This window comes from Scaptodrosophila lebanonensis, unplaced genomic scaffold (assembly GCF_003285725.1).
Source record: "Scaptodrosophila lebanonensis strain 11010-0011.00,11010-0021.00 unplaced genomic scaffold, SlebRS2 tig00000101-arrow-pilon, whole genome shotgun sequence".
NCBI lineage: Eukaryota > Metazoa > Arthropoda > Insecta > Diptera > Drosophilidae > Scaptodrosophila > Scaptodrosophila lebanonensis.
In genome coordinates, this window is record NW_022060569.1 from 1,686,051 (window position 1) to 1,706,431 (window position 20,381).

General features: G+C 39.0%; 1 protein-coding gene across 2 annotated transcripts; it reads right to left on the reverse strand.

The window, feature by feature from the left end:
• Window positions 1-7,549: 7,549 nt before the first annotated feature.
• LOC115628071 (eukaryotic translation initiation factor 4B) lies at window positions 7,550-19,498 on the reverse strand. 2 transcript variants are annotated; one of them, XM_030524045.1, is made up of 5 exons: window positions 19,412-19,498; window positions 17,883-19,040; window positions 17,755-17,815; window positions 8,357-8,483; window positions 7,550-7,670 (listed from the first exon to the last, which is right to left on the reverse strand). In XM_030524045.1, the coding sequence occupies exons 1-5, from the start codon at window positions 19,422-19,424 to the stop codon at window positions 7,617-7,619; spliced, it is 1,413 nt and encodes a 470-aa protein (XP_030379905.1). In that variant the 5' UTR covers window positions 19,425-19,498; the 3' UTR covers window positions 7,550-7,616. The 2 variants fall into 2 exon arrangements, with proteins under 2 accessions (XP_030379905.1, XP_030379904.1); XM_030524044.1 differs by having other exon boundaries at window positions 17,755-17,818.
• Window positions 19,499-20,381: the final 883 nt, after the last annotated feature.

Genomic DNA, 20,381 nt, shown 5'->3' on the forward strand with positions numbered 1-20,381 from the left:
GGCCGGACCAACTATACAGCCGAAGCTATTTCACATTTTACTTAGATTTCGTTCGTACTTGGTGGCTCTCACAGGAGACATTTGCAAAATGTATCGTTGTGTTCGAGTAGACACTTCTGATAGCTATCTTCAGTGTATATTGTGGAGAGATTCCCCTCACAAGGAGGTGGAAATCTACGAATTGGATACCGTAACATATGGCACGAAGGCGGCATCTTTCTTATCCGTTCGTGCAATGCACCAGCTGGCCCTCGATGAACAGGGTTCATTTCCTGTTGGCTCGACTGCTCTGCAACGAGAGTTTTACGTTGACGATTTTATTTCTGGAGGCAACTCTTGGCAACTTTAAACTGCGAAAATGGTGCTCTAGTCATCAAGAGGTGCTCGAGGGAGTAGACGAAGAAGACAAGGAGAAATATCTCACATTTGATGACGGAAGCAACATAACCAAGGCACTTGGCCTTGCTTGGGATCCCGCGTCCGACCAGTTGTTGTTATAGCCTGTACCCAAAGGGTGAAAGGCTATACTAGTTTTGTGCGCATGTATGTAACACACAGAAGGAGGCGTGGCAGACCCCACATAGTATATATATTCTTGATCAGGGTGACAAACCGAGTCGATATAGCCATGTCCGTCCGTCCGTCTGTATGAGCGCAAGGATCTCAGAAGGTACAAGAGCTAGAATTACCAAACTTGGCATTCAGGTTCCCCTAAGCCCTAGGCAGGTCAAGTTTTTTTTTTATTTTGATACACCCCCCCACTCCCGCGCAATTCGTGTTTTTTCTTATAACTTCAGTAATTCTTGGAATTTTCAATTTTGGTAGTTACATCCAGTTAGTGCTTATGTGTCCGTGTGCCAAATTTCATCATGATAGGTCAATTCTGAAGAAAGTTATAGCCATAAGTAAAATCGCTGCTCATGCGCTGCCTGCAGCTCTGCCAGCAGCGCTGCCCGCACCTGTTGTTATGTTGCTGCTTTGGTTCAACTTTGTGCTGCATACATACACGCATATAAACACGCATAGGTACGTGATGTAAATGTATTCTGTTTAAACTGAACATAAACATGTATTTTAATTTAATTTAATTAATTAATTAATTCATTCTTTTTTTTTAATAACTTAATTTAAAAAAAAAAAATTTTTTTTTAATTTTTCTTTTTTGTGGAGAGTACAGGCTATTTTACTGTCGGGCTTGCTCGACTCTAGCGTTCTATCTTGTTTCCTTTAGAGCCTTTAGAAGCAACTCTGAAGCCTTGAAGACGCTCGGTGTTGTCTACTATAGCCCGTTTCTATGATCCGCTTGGGCTTCTTGGGCCATTCATTACTAAATGCAAGATATTTCTTCAACAGCTCTGCAAGGTCCAACTGACGTGGGATGATAGCTTGCCTTTTGAACGCAACACAGCTTGGATTGAGCTAAGCAGCTGCTTTCAAAACGTTCGTCGACTGTCGTTCCCCAGATTTGCTCTCAAGGCTGACGCTGAAGTGGAGATACATGGATTTTGCGATGCTAGCGTTGAGGCTTATGGCGCTGCGTGTACGCTGTGTGCAGAGGGCAAGCTGCTGCAAGTAATCTTCTATGCTCAAAGTCTCGAGTTGCGCCGTTAAAGACGCTGTCGGTGCCAAAGCTCGAGTTGAGTGGTGCTAAACTACTAGCTCAGCTTTTGCATGAGATCCAGCACACACGCATTTTCGTCGGGAAGTTCTACTGCTGGTGCGATTCCTCCGTGGCTCTTTCCTGGATCAGAGACGAATCTTACTGGTTCAACGTATTCGTGGCAAATCGAGTAGCAGCCATACAGGAGCTGACTTTCAATATGGAGTGGCATTATGTTCCCACAACACTCAATCGAGCGGATATTCTGTCGGGAGGCGCTGTTTCTGAAGCTCTAGCCCAATCTGAGCTCTGGTTGCATGGCCCTTCATATTTGGTGGGTGATCACGCCGACTGGCCAGTTTCTTGTCTCCACGAAAGGCAGACACTTGAATTGCGGAAAAGTGCGCTGCTGGTGACATCTCCGCATTTGGATGTCACTCTTGGATGCAAGCACATAAACTCTTTTACTTCAATGCAGCGAACTTTTGGCTACATTCACAAGTTTATTAATCGGGTAAGGCACCCTGGCCTTACTGTATCGGACCTGCATCATGGCACCCAGATTTTGCTTCGTATTGTGCAACTGGCTAGTCTGTATGATGACATCAAGGAGTTGCAGTCGGACGGCATGGTCAAAAAATCGAGTTCCATCGTTTCTCTCGCTCCGTTTATTGACAACAGTGGAGTTCTTCGCGTTGGTGGACGGCTTGGAAATTCGTCGCTTGGATATGATGCGCGGTATTCTATTATTCTTCTTCGCCGTCATCCAATCACACTGGCACTCATCGCTCATTCACATGAAACGAACTTGCATGCCGGTCCTCGTTCTCTTGCCAAAATTCGCCTTCAGTACTGGCCAATCGGCGGCCTGCGAACGGTGTCAAAGGCAGTTGGCAAGTGTGTGAAGTGCTTCAGAGCCTGGCCAAGACTTGTTGAGCATATTATGGCGGATCTTCCGAGGGAGGGAGGGGTCTTGAGGCCGTTCTGGCATTCACGATCACTGGAGTCGATTATTGTGAACCCTTCTTCTACAAGTCAGATGCATGCACCAGGCCACCAATGAAGTGCTATATAGCCGTGTTTATTTGCTTTACAAGTAAAGCGGTGCATTTAGAGCTTGTGAAGGATTTGTCCACCGCTTCGTTTCTTAGCGCTCTGAAGCGTTTTATATCTACTCGTAGCAAGCCGAGCCAAATTTGGTCTGATAATGCTACCAATTTTGTCGGCGCCAAAAATGAACTACTGGAATTGAAACAGCTCGTACTAACGATTCTCACATGGAAGCAGTTCATCAATTTTGCTGGGCTGATAGCATCGATTGGCGTTTCATATCCCCTCGCTCTCCGCACTTTGGTGGACTGTGGGAGTCGACGGTGAAGATGGCGAAACACCATTTTTATCGCATCCATCATCGAGCCTGATCTTACGAAGCTCAACTACAATCGTCTAGATGGCTGGCAGCGCGTATCCCAGTTGCAACAGGTGTTTTGAGCCCGTTGGCGTGAGGAGTACCTTACTCTCCTCCAGCAACGTGCCAAGTGGCGCATGCCTGCGCATCCATTGTGTGTCAACGATGTTGTGCTCGTAAAGGACGAGAATCTTCCTCCCATGCGATGGCCGATGGCTCGAGTAGTCAAACTCATGCCTGGAAAGGATGGCGTTTCTCGTGTTGCTGATCTGAAGACTGCATCTGGAGCTATCAGGAGGGCCGTCAACAAGTTGTGCCTGCTGCCCCTCAAGGATTCGGTTGAAAGACAAGCGTCCAACGGGGGAAGTATGTTCGGCGCAGCGGCAGCGAAGACATCCAAATAGATTTAACAGTTGATAACTTGTAACGTAAATTCATAACACATCATTGTTTGCCATTTGCATAAAGCTCTGTAACATAACATCATGTAATTTGGCTGCTTGTGCAGCGCTCTCTTGCTATAATTAACATTCAAATTTGGCAACGCCCTCGCTCTCATTTGCAGCTGATCTGCAAATGCAGCTAAAGTGGTAGCGCGTGCGTTCGTCAAGTCTAGTCTGCAACTGTTGCCCGCTTGCGCTAGTCTGCAATTGTAGCCCGCCCGCGCAGTTCATTCTCTTTGTACTCGATTAATTTGATCTCGCATTTTGTTGTTGTTTTGGTGAAGCAAGACAATTGGTCTGAGCCACAGCCATAATAGTAATTGCCAGTGCATATTTGCAATAAACATTTATAACGTTGTTGTTGAAAGTCATCTTGTTTTATTTGCAGAAAAGCAAGTCTTGATTATCGTGTTCAATACAGCTGCCAAAAAATATTGGTCGCACAACAATATCCTTTTTACCAATGTATTGCTCGGCAACTTGGGATCAGATCTCACTTTCGTGGTAAAGAACCGCAGCCAGGTTCTAGACCTTACCATCGCCTCAGACACGCTATATAATAGCATTAAGAAATGAAGAGTTGTGTCTGAACATTCATTCTCAGACCACAGATATATTCAATTTGAACTATCTCTAAGCAATGAAAAACGAACTGTGACTAGAAACCCTAGACGCACAAATTGGCTCTCGTTTTCCAAACTCTTAGGGAATCTCTTGCCAGAAATCCCCCTCAAGGCCCAGACACGGTTAGCTTTACCTCAACCCTTATAGATAGGTTTACCACAGCTTCTGAAACCGTTTTTCAAAAATCATGCCCCATCGGCAAGCCGAGGAGAAAACTCAATCAAGAAAAAAAGACAGGACTCTCTTCAATGCAGGCAGATTCCAAGGAGGGGCTCGCATACAAAGTATAAGAAAGTACTCAATTGCTCGGATATCGAAAGCACCGCCGAGACCGCAAGGCTACGAAAGGTACTTTCAAAATCTCCCACCACATTAGGCTATCTACAGAAGCTGGACAAGTCATGGAAAACCTCAAGTGAAGAGTCACTCAAGTACCTCTAGAATTGGTATCTCTCAGCAACATCAGATATTCACTATATCCAGATACGTGAGTCAAGGAACCCCTCTAGAAGGTGTCCTCTCACCCCTCCTATGGAACGTGGCGGTAAATTCACTGCTACTATCCTTAGAAGGAATCGGAGGATGCCGTTTTGTTGCCTATGCAGATGACGTAGCAATATTATTTTCGGGAAAATTCCCTCAAACACTGTGTGAACGCATGACTGATGCTCTTAGCACATTATTAAGATGGGTACGGCGAGTGGCCTTGGCGTCAACCCCAGTAAAACTGAACTTGTACTCTTTACTAGGAAGTACAAAATTCCACTCCTCAATATAAATAAATCCTTCAGACTCCCAGACCATTGCAGCGTTTTCCAGGCGGAAATTCTCACTATTCAGGCAGCACAGTTCTCGGTATACCTCGTTTTGGGTCCCAAGACACAGGGACATTGAGGGCAACTGTAAAGCTGAGCTGGCATGACACGGTACTATCGTCCCTATCCTTCCGGATAATCTGTAATCAGCTGTAAGGACGAAAACGAGGAGGAAACAGTATCCCACCTCTTTTGCGACTGTCCAGCTCTACTAAGACCAATACGGCGGTTCTTAGGAGAAAATTTCCTCCCAACCTTATCGGCACTGTCCGATAAGGGGCCGAGGAATATTTCCACATTCATCCAAGCCTCTGGATGGGTACAGTTCATGCACAGACACGCAGATTCCACGGGACTGTGGATTGTGGAACAGTCCAAGCGGTAACACAATAGGTCATAATTTGGCCTATGTGAGTTAGGATCACATCCTGACTACCGCGCCAACCTAACCTACATAGGATATGCAAAATATTTTTAATGCAGATTGTTCAGAAAAACTAAAATGATTTTTTTATGAGGAATAATCGTCGTTGTTAGTGTTTTTAATCAAAACTCCTGGAAAAGCAAACCAGATATGAAAGCTCCCAAAAGCGATTTCTGTAGCACTGAGAATTGGTTTTGAGGCGGAAGAGATTTCTGTGGTACCCCTGATAATCAGCATATTATTAACGAAATTGCCAAGTCATGCGAATTGTAGTTTTAGACCACCGGTTGACACGATATTTTAAATAGGAAGCACAACCTCAGTAAAATAATTGTCTTATATTTTTGTAAGTTTAAAAAAGTACTCGTGCAAGTAAAAAAATTTTAGGCTTGCAGTTTTATTGCTTATAGTAAGGGGAACAAAAAATAAGAAAAAAGTTAAAGAAATCGTATTTCAATACATATAAAACTTAATGTAAACTTGTTCTTCATTATAAATAATTATATGTGACTTTTCATGATATGCTCAACTTATTGGGATTAATCAACTTAAATGAATTAAATTCGATATAATTAAGTGAAATTAATAACTAATAGGCTTTCCACTATTCATTATTAGCGAACTTAAGCGAAATGGCATGGAGTTAATCAATTATTTTAAGTGGGATAGGTCAATTTTTGCCCATTCTTGTTTTATGGCCAATTTAAGCTCTTTTGCTGTCTCAAACTGCCGGCAATTTTTGAACACTTCAGCGGATAGAATACCTCAGAGATCCTCAATTGGACTCATTGCTGGTCACTTTAAAACTGGAATATTTTTCTCGTTAACATATTCGGTGGTCAGCTTGGCACTATGTATTGGAGCATTATCCTGTTGAAAGGTCCACTCATCGCCGTATAACTGGCCGCCAAACTCCACTAACTCGTCGTCCAATAGGTCAACATACATTTTGGCATTCATCCTTGTGGATATAAAACACATTGGACTCTTTCCTTTGTAGCAAAACGCAGCCCATACCATTACCGTCCCACCACCATGACCACGCTTATAACAGGTGCGTCGATCCTGTCGCATATCGCGCCAATATTTTTTGCAACTATCAGGACCGTCCAGATTAAACTTTTTTTCATCATTGAAAATGACATTACGCCATTCCTCCTCCCAGAATGGATATCTGTGTGCGAAGTCAATACGTGCCTTCATATGGCGAGGTAAAAGCTTAGGTTTAGATACCATGGTAGTATGTTTAAGACTCTGATTTTCATGGATTATTTGAATAATCCTTGTTACATTGAGTCCCAATTGAGCCTTAATCTGTCCACTGCTCATTAAATCCACGGCTGCAAGTCGCTGGATTTGACGCTTGCATCGGGTGTCAATATCAGTTTTCCGTCCGCTGCGTGGTGTTGTTTTATATTCACTCGGATTTTTGAGGAAATTACTAATAGTATTTTTATGACGATTGAGTTTTTTTTAGCAATTTCAACATTTTTGGAACCGCTTTCATGCATTCCAATGATTAATCCTTGCTCATACTCCGAAAGGCTATTTCCACGCGGCATTTTGCACAGTCTAATACACCAATATTTAGGCAAATGCATTTTATAACATATATGTATACTCACGTTTAAATTTAGAATAAAATTATTGTAATTAAACCTTTTAAAACCAATTAATGAAGCGGAGCAGCGAGCGAATTGTAAAAGACACATATAATTATTTATAACCAAATACCAAAGGCACGGGTACTTTTTCAGCTAACGGTAAACTAAATATGCAGAGAACAAGGAAATGATAGTTGTGTATACATAAGAAGAGATAAACAAAACAGACTGCATTCTCAAAAATAAAGTGCCGTTACCTAATACGCAGAATACAGCAAAAATAGTTTGTCACATATAATTATTTTACTGAGGTATAACAACATATACTTGTGCAACAAAAACCATCGTTAGTCATGAGCAAATCCTGATGAAAATTGAGCAGCAACACACGGACTAGGTGGAATTTTTTATTGGCATCAATCTGCTTGTGCGTCGGGCTGGCGACCACTGCATGGTTTTTGTAAGGTCGCTCGCGATCGGCACTCTGCTAGTGAGTCTGGCTTACCAAAACATAGCGAAAGGAGCACTGCCAAAAGATCCACTACGTGACCACCGCTTTTTTAGTCGATGATCGTTTCCAACTCCCATTGTATTATTGTCATTTTTTAAATATAGTAATGTAATGCAGAAGTCATGATAAATTCATCCATTATTTTATTATTCCATTAATTTAGTACAAATATTAGACACGAAAAAATTTATTCAGAGGCCTCATCGTCAAGTCCAGAATACTTATTAGAAGATTGCAAAACCTAAAAATATAAAATAAAATGTCTTTACTCAAACAGAATCCAGCTCTTGTGTTACATTAGAGCGTTTACGATTAAAACTTTTTAACACCCACATGTACAATCTGTTGTATCTTACTATAGTTTTGTTTTTAAAATAATGTATAGGTCAATGAGAGCATTCTTCCATAAAACTGTAAATGACAAAGTCGAAGTGGAAAATCTTAAAATTACTCGCTAAGCCGTAAAATTTTACAAAAGAGAAGATGAAATAAAATTGAAGGTGAGAAAATTGGTTCCCTAAAAAAATGGTGAAAAAGAATGGCAAGGCATGCGGAACCTTGCCAACAAATAACAAATATTAAAACTAATAAATTTTACGCTCTCTTTTATGTGTGTTACAAGTCTTACATATTTTTAATATTCCAACAACACATTATTTTAAAATGTGTACGATATACTTTTTAAATTTGGTAATGGCAACCAGCAAATGAGCAGTCCCGCACTGAAAACTCACAATACAAAAATCGTGAGTTCCCATTTATGTATATAGTATTGACATACAAAAATATGTTGTTTTCTGAGTGCTTTAAGACGTACTTTCTGCTCACTTAAATTTTTGAAGGATAGTCGGTGTTGTATTATAACAATAGCTATAAGGATGACCTTATGGGTAGACGTTTTTGGGTATACGGTTAATAGTTACTTACAGGTCCAGACTGATTAGGTTGATACTTAGGCAAGGATCTTTCGCTCTTAGCATCTCGTTTATTTTTAATTTCCTCTTTTGGTTTCCCTTCTCGGCTTTGGTTAGTCCTAGATTTAGAACTCTCAGATCTAGAAAAAAAAAAAAACAGTCCAAGAAAGGATTCATCACTTATGTTTTAAATATGTACATGTATGTTGTTAAACAAGTAAAAAACAAGATAGAACGCTACAGTCGAGCAAGCCCGACAGTAAAATAGCCTGTACTCTCCACAAAAAGGAAAAATTAAAAAAAAAAAAAAATTTTTAAAAATTAAATTATTAAAAAAAATGAATGAATTAATTAATTAAAATAATTAACTAAATTAAATTAGAATACATGTTTATGTTCAGTTTAAACAGCATACATTTACATCACGTACCTATGCGTGTTTATATGCGTGTATGTATGCAGCACAAAGTTGAACAAAAGCAGCAACAACAACAACAGCTGCGGGCAGCGCTGCCGACAGAGCTGCAGGCAGCGCATGAGCAGCGATTTTACTTATGGCCATAACTTTCTTCAGAATTGACCTATCATGATGAAATTTGGCACACGGACACATTAGTACTAACTGGATGTACCTACCAAAATTGATTTTTAAATTCCGAGAATTACGGAAGTTATAAGAAAAAATACGAATTGCGGGGGAGTGGGGGGGTGTATCAGAAAAAATAAACAAACTCGTTCTGCCTAGGGCTTATAGAAACCTTGATACCAATTTTGGTTATCCTAGCTCTTGTACTTACTGAGATCCTTGCGCTCATACAGACAGACGGACAGACGGTCAGACGGACATGGCTGTATCGACTCGTCTTCTCATCCTGATCAAGAATATATATACTTTGTGGGGTCTGCCACGCCTCCTTCTGTGTGTTACATACATGCGCACAAAACTAGTATAGCCTTTCACCTTTTGGGTACAGGCTATAAAAAGCTAAAGTCGGGTGTCCCGACTTTGAAAAACTCTGTACATATGTTTAGAATAATTATACAGCAGCGCTTGAGCAGCGAATATATTTATTTGCCAAGTTTAAAAGTTCGAAATTCCAAGAAATACGGGAGTTATGGATTCCGGGGGAGGGGGGAGGGAGGAAAATTCAAAAATACACATTTTTGCGTATTCACAAAATGCATCTTGGACTAAAAATTTGATGTTCCTAGGTCTTATAGTCTCCTCACAAACTATATATATTCTTCATCAGCATGACAAGACGAGTCGATCTATGTATGTCTGTCCGTCTGTCCGTATGAACACCTGGATCTCAGAGACTATAAGAGCTAGAGACACCAAATTTTGCACAAAGATGGCTTATGTGTGTACACTGTGCAAGATTGTTTTATTTTTTTTGATTCCCCCCCACTACCCACCTATGGGGGTTTTCCAAATTTTCCATTCGTATTATCGTCTATATCTCGGAGACTATAAAACCTAGGAACACCAAATTTAACAAGAAGTTATAGTTATACAGCTATACATTTTTTCTACTTATTGATATTTTTTGGTGCTTTTTGAGCTCACTCGACACTGCTTTTGGTGTATTCATCACATTTTCCTTAAGTTTCCGCAGTATTATGAGGCCTTTTATAGGCTTTGTTTTGCGTGGTCTTCCCGATCTGAACTAATTTATGAATGACTAGCAGGTATTGCCCGTCTTAACCCGGCTCAATATATTTCCAATTGTATTTATTTTGTGTGTGCATAACCTACCCATATGTTTTCACCTTAAAGGTTACCAGTAGGAAGGCATTTAAGGTATTTAAATGAACATTTTCTGTTCTTGACAAAAAATTGTTCAGTAGTCCGTTACATTTTTGTTCTTGACAAACTATTTCGTTAAACGAACATGACCACTATAACTAATATTTTTTAAAGCTCGTTTCCCCCCGTTGGAACTAAAATTTTCCACTACACTATGACGGATACTATAAAACGATACTTGAGTCCAAATTTAAATTCACGTTTGAGTCTTTTCGTGCCATATTGAGTCAATACGGCCACGCACAAACTCGGAATATGAAACACGGCACCCGTGTCAATGCCGTGCAGCGATGAGCCACGATCAAAAACTACTGGCACCGATACCATCAAAATATCGAAGTTTGAATGCAATAAGCAGAATATTTAAATAATGAAATCGAATTATTTATTGAGATCAATAAGAACAAATCATATACATACATACATCTGCCCGCAATGCGAAGCAGAATATGCGTAGCTCCATTATTCGGTTTCTGCTTTACTATCGCTTACGCAGTCGTTGCCTAGCGACTTTAACTGTAAACTTTTGGCGTTGTGCCTTTGCAATTAACATTAAATGGTCAAAACGAAAGAAGAAGAGCGAGCCAATGACTTGCAGTTGTTGTTGTTTTTAGAGCATTATTTTTTTTACAATCAAACAACTGTGTTCGATTGCCCAATGTATACATTAATACGAATGTACATACATGCTATATTCATACACAGGCATACATATGTGTGTATGTTGTTGTGTGTGTGAGTGTGTGTATGTGATGTCCCCAACTATTTGATATTTGTTGTTGCTGCATAAAGCTATTAATGAAAACCCTAATGCCAAATGCACTAAACAAAGAAAAAATTACTTTTAACAAGAGAGAACGCTACAGTCGAGCAAGCCCGACAGTGTAATACCCTGTACCCAGGTAAACTTCCGTCACTGAGTTATATGCGCCCAAAGCAGCAGCAAAAAGAGGAAGAAGAAGAGCGAACTTGTTGCTGCAGTTTGGGGGGGTTGTACTGGCGAGAATTTGTTTTGCTAATAACTTTTCTTAAAATTGACCGAATTGAATAAAATTTTGAACAACAATAGACAATTATATATAAATTATGTGTGCAAAGTTTGGTTTAGGTAGCATTTGAAATGTGGACGCTATTGACGAAATTCTGTAGCGGGGGAAGGGGGGGAAAATTAAAAAAAATAAAATAAACTCGTCCTTACTCGGACCTAGGAGAATCTGGATGCCAACTTTGGTTATTCCAGCTTTTATAGTTTCTGAGATCCTTGCGTTCATCCAGACGGAAAATGTTATATAATTTTCAATTAATTAACATTGCTTGCTCTGTCAGTGCAAGACGAATGTACATACATACATACATTTGTAGATACATATGTACATACATAGATGTGCACATATGTATGGACATTCACACATTAGTGTCTCACATTTTGCTTTGGCTATTTAATCGTTTGCACGCAACTACACGAACAGCTGTTTGTATGTGTGTGTGTGTATACTTAGTTGTTCCCAACTGTTTGATATTTTGTATTGTTTGTTCTCCCTGCTTTTGTAAAATGCATATTTTGAAAATCCTTGAATGCAAAGTTGTAGATTTATCCAAATTTTAAATCGATCGGACTAAATTTATAACACAAACTTTTCATTTGAAATAGTGAATAAATATTAAAACCCCAATAATTCAAGCTCCAACACAAATTTCGAAAATCCGAGTATGCAGTTTTGTTTGTATTCTTTAATTGATTTTAGAAACGAAGTTTTAAGTCGATCGGTTGAAATATGCAAACAAACTTTGGAGCTACTTTTCCCCCCTTTGGAGCTCGAATTTTCCAAAATCCCTTCTTAGTGCGCATCTACACCATGATAGGATACTTGAGCCCAAATTTCAGCATCCTAGCTTTTACCGTGTGGGCTGTGGGCTGTTGACGCGGTTTGCTTTTGTGCCCCAACATTTTTTTTTACAGGAAAACTCCCATATTTTAGGCCCCCAAAAAAATATAAAAAATCCAAGTATACAGTTTTTCTTGGAATTGTTCTGAGAGTATACAAACTAAGTTTAAAGTTAATCAGATGAAAACTGTAGATTGTTCATACAAACGTTGGGGCCTGTTTTCCCCCCTTTGGAGCTCGAGTTTTCCAAAATCCCTTCTTAGTGGGGACCTAGACTATGAAAGGATACTTGAGTCCAAATTTCAGCTTCCTAGCCTTTACCGTTTGGGCTGTGCGTTGATCACCTATCAGTCAGTCAGTCAGGACAAACTGTTTTATATATATAGATGCTTCTTCTTTTTTTAAATTTGGTAATAAATTTTTTGTCTATGTATGTGTTATATTATTTGTTACTACAGAAATATTTGCATTATACTTAGTCACCATTTCATTTCTAATGATTTCTCTTATTTAAATGCGATCAAACAGTGATTATTATTAATAAAATCAAGTAAAATCACTTCAAAAACAAGTAGAGAAGCTAAAGTCGGTTATCCCGACTTTGATATACTCTGTACATATGTGTAGAATAATTATGCGTGTATTTGTGTGTGTCTGAGCAAAGCAGTAACAACAACAACAGCTGCAGGCACTACTTGGTCTTATGTACATATATGGCTATAACTTCCTGTTAAGTCGGCCTATCATGAATCTTGGCATTTGGACTTATAATAACTAAATGGAAGTATTTGCCAAGTTTGAGTTCGAAATTCCAAGAATTACGGGAGTTAGAGAAAATCGCGATTTGCATGGGAGGGGAGAAGGTAGGAAAATTCCAAAATACACATTTTCTGCGTATTCCCACAAGGCATCTGAGACTAAAATTTGGTGACCGTAGGTTTTATAGCCTCGGGGATATAGGCGATTATACGAATGGAAAATCGAAAAATAAAACAAACATACACACATAACGCATCTTTGTGCATATTATAGTCTCTGACATCCAGGTGTTCATACGGACAGACAGACAGACAGGGCTAGATCGACTCGTCTCGTCATGCTGATCAAGAATATATATATACTTTGTGGGGTCTGCCACGCCTCCTTCTGCCTGTTACATTTTCAGCTCCCGCAAACCTAATATACTCTTGTACATTTTATGTACAGAGTATAATTAATTAATTAAATTAAATATAAAATATTCCATACATGCATACATACGTTTACATCAGAATCGTGTCTATTCGTGTTGGTGTACTTGTACATATGTATGTATGTGTGCATTGGGCCTGGTTATATGGCTATAACTCTAACTTCTTTCTAATCACCCTATCATAACTCGTCCTTTCTCGGGCTCAGAAGAATCTGTATACCAAGTTTGGTTATTCTGGCTCTTATACTTTCTGAGATCCTTGCGTTCATACAGACAGACGGACTTGGCTATATCGACTCGGCTTGTCATGCTGATCAAGAATATATATACTTTGTGGGGTCTGCCACGCCTCCTTCTGTGTGTTCCATGTACACTCGCACAAAACTAATATACCCTTGTACCCTTTGGGTACAGGGTATAAAAAAAATATAATTTAGACGGCTCAAATGGAAACCGAAAGTATTGGCGCGATTTAAGCAATCCCCGGCAGATTTGCCAAAGATGCAACCATGGCGGTATGGTACTCATGGTATGGGCGGCTTTAAGCTCCCTTGGTAAGCTACCAATATGCTTTATACCAGATCGGCTGAATGCCATTTCCAAAAGAGTTCCATGGATAGGGTTGGAAATTTCAGCAGGATAACGCCCCAATACACGTTGGACGGTATAGTATGACGTTTTTCTAGACAAGAAATATCACCTTAAAAAAAAATTCCGGATTTAAATCCAATCGAGGACCTTTAGGGCATCCCATCAGGCAAAGTTCTTAGGTGTGGAAAACAATTTGACCTTTTAAAAAATGTAAGAGAGGCCATTGTCCAGGAATGGCGACAAATTGACATAATCGTCCTTCAAAAGTTAGTTAATCCATGTTCTGACGGTTGCAATAGGCCGTATAACAAAAGGTAAACACTATATCTTACAAAAACAATAAGTAAATTGTATTCAAAATGTAAATAATAATTAAAATTCATTAAATTTCTTTTCATTTGCATATATATCAACTTTCTATGAAAAATTTCTTTTCGTTAACTTATTATTGATCAAATAATTAAATTCTAAATATACTTATGGTTTTTTAATTATCAATATCTATTACCTATATAAAAACAAGTAAAAAAGCTAAAGTCGGGTGTCCCGACTTTGAAATACTCTGTACATATGTTTACAATAATTATAAAAAATAAAAAAAATTAAGAAAATAAAAAAAAATTCAATGATCGATTTTACCTTTCTCGGTATTCGAACTCACGTAAAGGGTTTATAATTGCACATTTACATAGCAATTGCGTCTGTGTGAGTGTATGTATGCCTATGGGAGTTATGGGAGTTAGAGAAAATCGCATTTGCGGGGGAGAGGGGGGAGGGAGGGAAATTCCAAAATATACATTTTCTGCATATTCACACAAGGCACCTTGGACTAAAATTTGGTGTTCATAGGTCTTATGGTCTCCGAGATATAGGCGATTATACGAATGGAAAATCGGGAAAACCCCCATAGGGGGGAAGTGGGGGGGAATCAAAAAAATAAAACAAACTCGTATAGAATACACACATAACGCATCTTTGTGCAAAATTTGGTGTCTATCCTTATAGTCTCTGAGATCCAGGTGTTCATACGGACGGACAGACAGACAGACAGGGCTAGATCGACTCGTCTCGTCATGCGGATCAAGAATATATATACTTTGTGGGGTCTGCCACGCCTCCTTCTGCCTGTTACATTTTTCAGCTCCCGCAAACCTAATATACTTCTGTACATTTCATGTACAGAGTATAAAAATAAAAGGAAAAATCTAACATTCAAGAGTTCCTAAGAAACTTAAAAAAACCAGTTGCACATATATCAATTTTACTGAGGTATGTATTAGAAGATATTACCTATAGACTCCGAAACGGCTAAACCGATTTTGATCAAATTTTGTGGCAATATTCAAAATAGGGCAATGGGTGTACCTGTGAAGTTTCGTGGCGTTTGTTCGATTGCCCATTTTCATTTCTTTGGGAGTAGCCATTTTCTCTGTTTGTCAGTGTTTCATTCGTAAATAAATAAAATTGGAAAATCGAATTTAAAAAAACACAAAATCAAGAAAGATGAGCGAAAAAAGAGCAGCAGATAATGCCGATGACCGCGAATCATATCTAGAGCCATAGAAACGGAGCAAGAATGGGAGTTACGGCTTTGGCAAATGCGTGAAAGGGCATCTACCTCGAGAGCCATGTAAATAGAAACGGAAGAACGGGAGTCGTGGCTTCAGCAAACGTGCAAAGGGGCATCTACATCGAGAGCAGCAGAGACAGCGCACCAACATACTGCCCGACTTAATGATAATCGTCCGCAATTTGGTCGAGGGAGAGAACCGACTTAAAATTGGTGGCATTCCACTACAATAAGGATATTGACTACCCAAAAACACGAAGACGTAGTTATTGGCGCAATGACCAAAGTTTGTTTGCATTGCCACGTTCTGAAGTTTCCCCGGGTATTTGCTGTTCGAATGGTAAAGTTGTTCTGCCACCGCTCAATCAGCCACCAGAGCCGCTTCTGAGCTACATTTTTAGTGGCGCAACGCAAGCCGGATACGCTAGTAATAAAAAAAAAAAAAAACAAGTAAAAAAGCTAAAGTCGGGTGTCCCGACTTTGAAATACTCTGTACATATGTTTACAATAATTATAAAAAAAACAAGAGAGAACGCTTCAGTCGAGCCTGACAGTGTAATACCCTGTACCCAGGTAAACTTCCGTCACTGAGTTATATGCGCCCAAAGCAGCAGCAAAAAGAGGAAGAAGAAGAGCGAACTTGTTGATGCAGTTTGGGGGGGGTTGTACTGGCCAGAATTTGTTTCGCTAATAACTTTTCTTAGAACTGACAGAATTATATAAAATTTTAAATAAAATAAATAAATAAAATAAATATGTATAAATTATGTGTTTGGTTTAGGTAGCATTTGAAATGTGGACGCCATCAACAAAATTCTGTAGCGGGGGCAGGGGGGGGGGGGGGGGGGGGGGGGGACAGACGGACATGTCTAGATCGATTTCTTTCGTCATGCTGATTCAGAATATATATACTTTATGGGGTCGGAGATGCTTCCTTCTGCATGTTACATACTTTGCACAAACCTAATATACCCTTTTTAACCTACGGTCTATCATGAAATCACGACTTGCATGGGAGAGGGGGGAGGGAGGGAAATTCCAAAATACACATTTTCTGCGTATTCACATAAGGCATCTGGGACTAAAATTTGGTGTCCGTAGGTCTTATAGCCTCTGAGATCCAGGTGTTTATACGGACAGACAGACAGACAGGGCTAGATCGACTCGTCTCGTCATGCTGATCAAGAATATATATACTGTGTGGGGTCTGCCACGCCTCCTTCTGCCTGTTACATTTTCAGCTCCCGCAAACCTAATATACTCTTGTACATTTTATGTACAGAGTATAAAAATAAACTCTCGGACCTAGGAGAATCTGGATACCAACTTTGGTTATTCTAGCTTTTATAGTTTCTGAGATCTTTGCGTTCGTCTAGATCGATTTCTCTCGTCATGCTGATTCAGAATATATATACTTTATGGGGTCGGAGATGCTTCCTTCTCATGTTACATACTTTGCACAAACCTAATATACCCTATTTACACTACGGGTACAGGGTATAAAAATTTAATTAATTAATTAAATATAAAATATTCAACACATGCATACATGTGGTGTTTATGTAAAATTTCAATTATTCTATTGATATTTACTTCAGAATCACCACAAAAATTGAACCAAAGCAGCCATAATAACAGCTGCGGGCAGAGCTGCAGGCAGAGCATGTTTATTTATGGCTGCAACTTTCTTCAGAATTGACCAATGATTATGAAACTTGGCATACGGACGTTTAATCACTAACTAGATGTAGTTACCAATTCCAATTCGAAATTCCAAGAATTTCAGAAGTTATAAAAAAAACACGAATTGCGGGGGAGTAGGGGGGTGTATCTGAGAAAAATAACAAACTTCTTCTTTTTCGGACTTAGGAGAATGTGGATACCAAGTTTGGTTATTCTACCTCTTATACTTTCTTAGATCCTTGCGTTCATACAGACGGACATGGCTATATCGACTCGGCTTGTCATCTTGATCAATAATATACATATATACTTTGTGGGATCTGCCACGCCTCCTTCTCCCTGTTACATACATTCGTACAAAACTAGTATACATTGGGTAGTATAGGGTATAAAAACAAGAAACTTGATATGCATAGGATTTAGGGGAACCACGCCTTCTTCTGTGTGTCACATACACTATACACATGCCCTAAACTGGTATACCCTTTTACCATTTGGGTACACGGTGTAATTAATAAATTTATCATTGAAACAAAAGCCTGAAATTAAGAAGCTTATGTTTCTGGTAGCTTAAGTTAAATTTGTAAATCGATATAATATCTTTATATCTTCATAGGATATACTCAAGCTAATAGCTTCATGGAAACTTTTTTATTAAGCCTACGAAGTTTTTTCAAACCTGTCACATTGGTCCCGGCCTTTGTTAAATTTATTATAGTCTGAGTCACTGGGACGACGTTCTTCTGGAATGAAAATTTGGATATCAGTTACAATTTTTCAGTATTTATATACATATATAATAGTTGCCTTTTATTGTAGAACGTTTGCTATCTTCAACTGTGGAAGGATCTTGGATTCGTCGCCAACTCACTGCAGCATTAGCATTTTCATTATCATTTTTATCAATTTGAATTTCAGATAGTTTTTCATTTACAGTCTCTTCCTCGCGCATTTTTTCCTGCCGACGAGCTTCAGCTAACCGTTCCTCAATTTCCAATTCTCGAGTTGCCGTATCTACAGGCTTCGCCGAACCAAATACTTTTTCAGAAGGGGCCCCACTTGATTTCAGATTGGTAGTATCGGAAACATCTTTGTTTTCGGATTCCGGTTTTAATAGTATCTCTGGTAGTGGCAGTGTCCGAGGCTTCAGTTGTAACTTTGGCCTCTCTTCAGGGACAAGGTTGTCTTCTTTTACGAAGCGCTCAGTATTTTTACTACGAGTTTCCCAAAATTTGTCATTTGTTTGATCTCGGTCTCTTTGTGATGGTGAAAAATCGCTGGACTGAATTCTTGTACTTGTGCGCCAGGAGCCTGGTGCGTTATTCTCTTCCCTTTCAGATATCGGCTTTCGCTCACGGTTAAAGCTTCGATCTGAATTTCCCGAATAACTACTGAAGCCACCGCCGTTGTTTTGACTATCCCTTCTCCAATTACCAGAGTCCCTATTTTCGCTACTATTCCCAAATCCTTCAAAGCGACGGTTCCCTTTCTGACGGTTCTGTTCGTTTTCATTTGATAGTTCAATACGAATACGACGTCCTTTAATTGATGGATCTGGTAAGCTGAGTACATGGATCAAATCGTCTCTGTTATCCATTTCTACGTAACCAAAGCCTCTAGATCGACCAGTTTCTCCATCTTCTCGAGGTAATCTGAGGGACACAAGATTAATAGGTCCGAAGAAGTCGTAAATATCTTCCTCGTTGGCATCGAATGGCAAATTATTAATGTATGCTATAAAGGGAGGCTTGTGGGGAATAGAGTCATCGTCAAATATTCGATTAGCCCGTGGTGCTGTAGGAAGTTGATACACAAGAGGCAAAGCATTGCTTCCATCATCACTTTCATCACCATCCAAATTTCTGACTTTCTTTGCCACCTGTGTAGTCCCGGTTGGCGTATCTCCATTGGAGAGAAAAGATTGTAGCGAAATGACGGTCCCCTTACTCTTTTTGCCTTTTTTTCCTATGCAAATATTAAAAAAATTTGTATTATCATTAATACCATTTAAAATAATTATAAAATTTTAAAGATAAAGGATCGATTTAAAATACAATTTCACTTTAGTAAGCGAATGTATATATGTATGTACATATATACATTTGTATTTATCGTCTGTATATGTATTGTGTTCAAGGCATTCATGATAAAGCATTACGTGTCGAAATTAAAACCACGAGGAAGGGCGACAAGTTACTAAGCTGTCGAACTATGCCCAGAAGACAATTCTGAGAGCAGTGGTGAAAAGAGTCCCTTATTACACATTAACAATGGATTACAATGAAAATTGGCCTATTAGTATCACTTTTAATAAATATATTTAATTATCAACAAACCTGAGGAAGCCATCTTGACGAAAATATAAACTTAAATTTTGATGTTATACGAAATGATTTCTGTAATTATTATCGATTGTACTAATTCATCACTAGCAGATTATTATATAAAAGTACTTTAGACAAGTATTCACACGCAAACCAATGTTATCGATAGCCTAGTACGATACCATATTATCAAAATTGTAGATAAGTTAGACCAAATGCTACAACATTATATCATACATTATTACAAAATTATGCGTAAATATTTAATTTATTTATTTTGACAATATTAAAACAATTGTGAAATAAGTTATTATTGCGGTCGATAATGAGAACGGTAAACGGTGAAATTTCAATATATAATGGCTTTGACGAAAGACAAAATACGGATGTATGTATGTACAAGGTGCGTTCCACAATAAACAGGACTTTTCGAATCTAGCGCCCCTTGGTGGCACTATCTATATGTCGACTGGTGCGTTTGAATCTACTATCTTTATCGATTGTCCAGTGAGAATTTCATGACATGTCATCGATTGGAAGAGAAGTTATTGCGTTTTAAATGTCAGTATGTTTGTGTTATCGGTGCGAAAATGATATTCGAACAAAAAGAGCCAACATTACATTTTTTTTTAAATTGGTAAAACTTTTATCGAAACGTTTCAATTGATAGAACAAGTTTATGGCGATAATTGCCTATCCCGTAGCAGAGTGCACGAGTGGTTTCAACGTTTTCAAAGTGGTCGTGAGGACATAAATGACGATCAACATGTGGGCCAATCAAAATTCATCAAAAATCAGCCGAAATCATCATTGAAATTGATGGAAATGGAATTGAACATCTCCAAAACATCGATTTATCGCATTTTGACCGAACATTTGGGCTTACGAAAGGTGTGTGCACGGTTTGTTCCGCACAAATTGACTGACGACCAAAAATTGCTCAAAAATCAACCGATTGTGACCGATTATTTGATCAAAAATC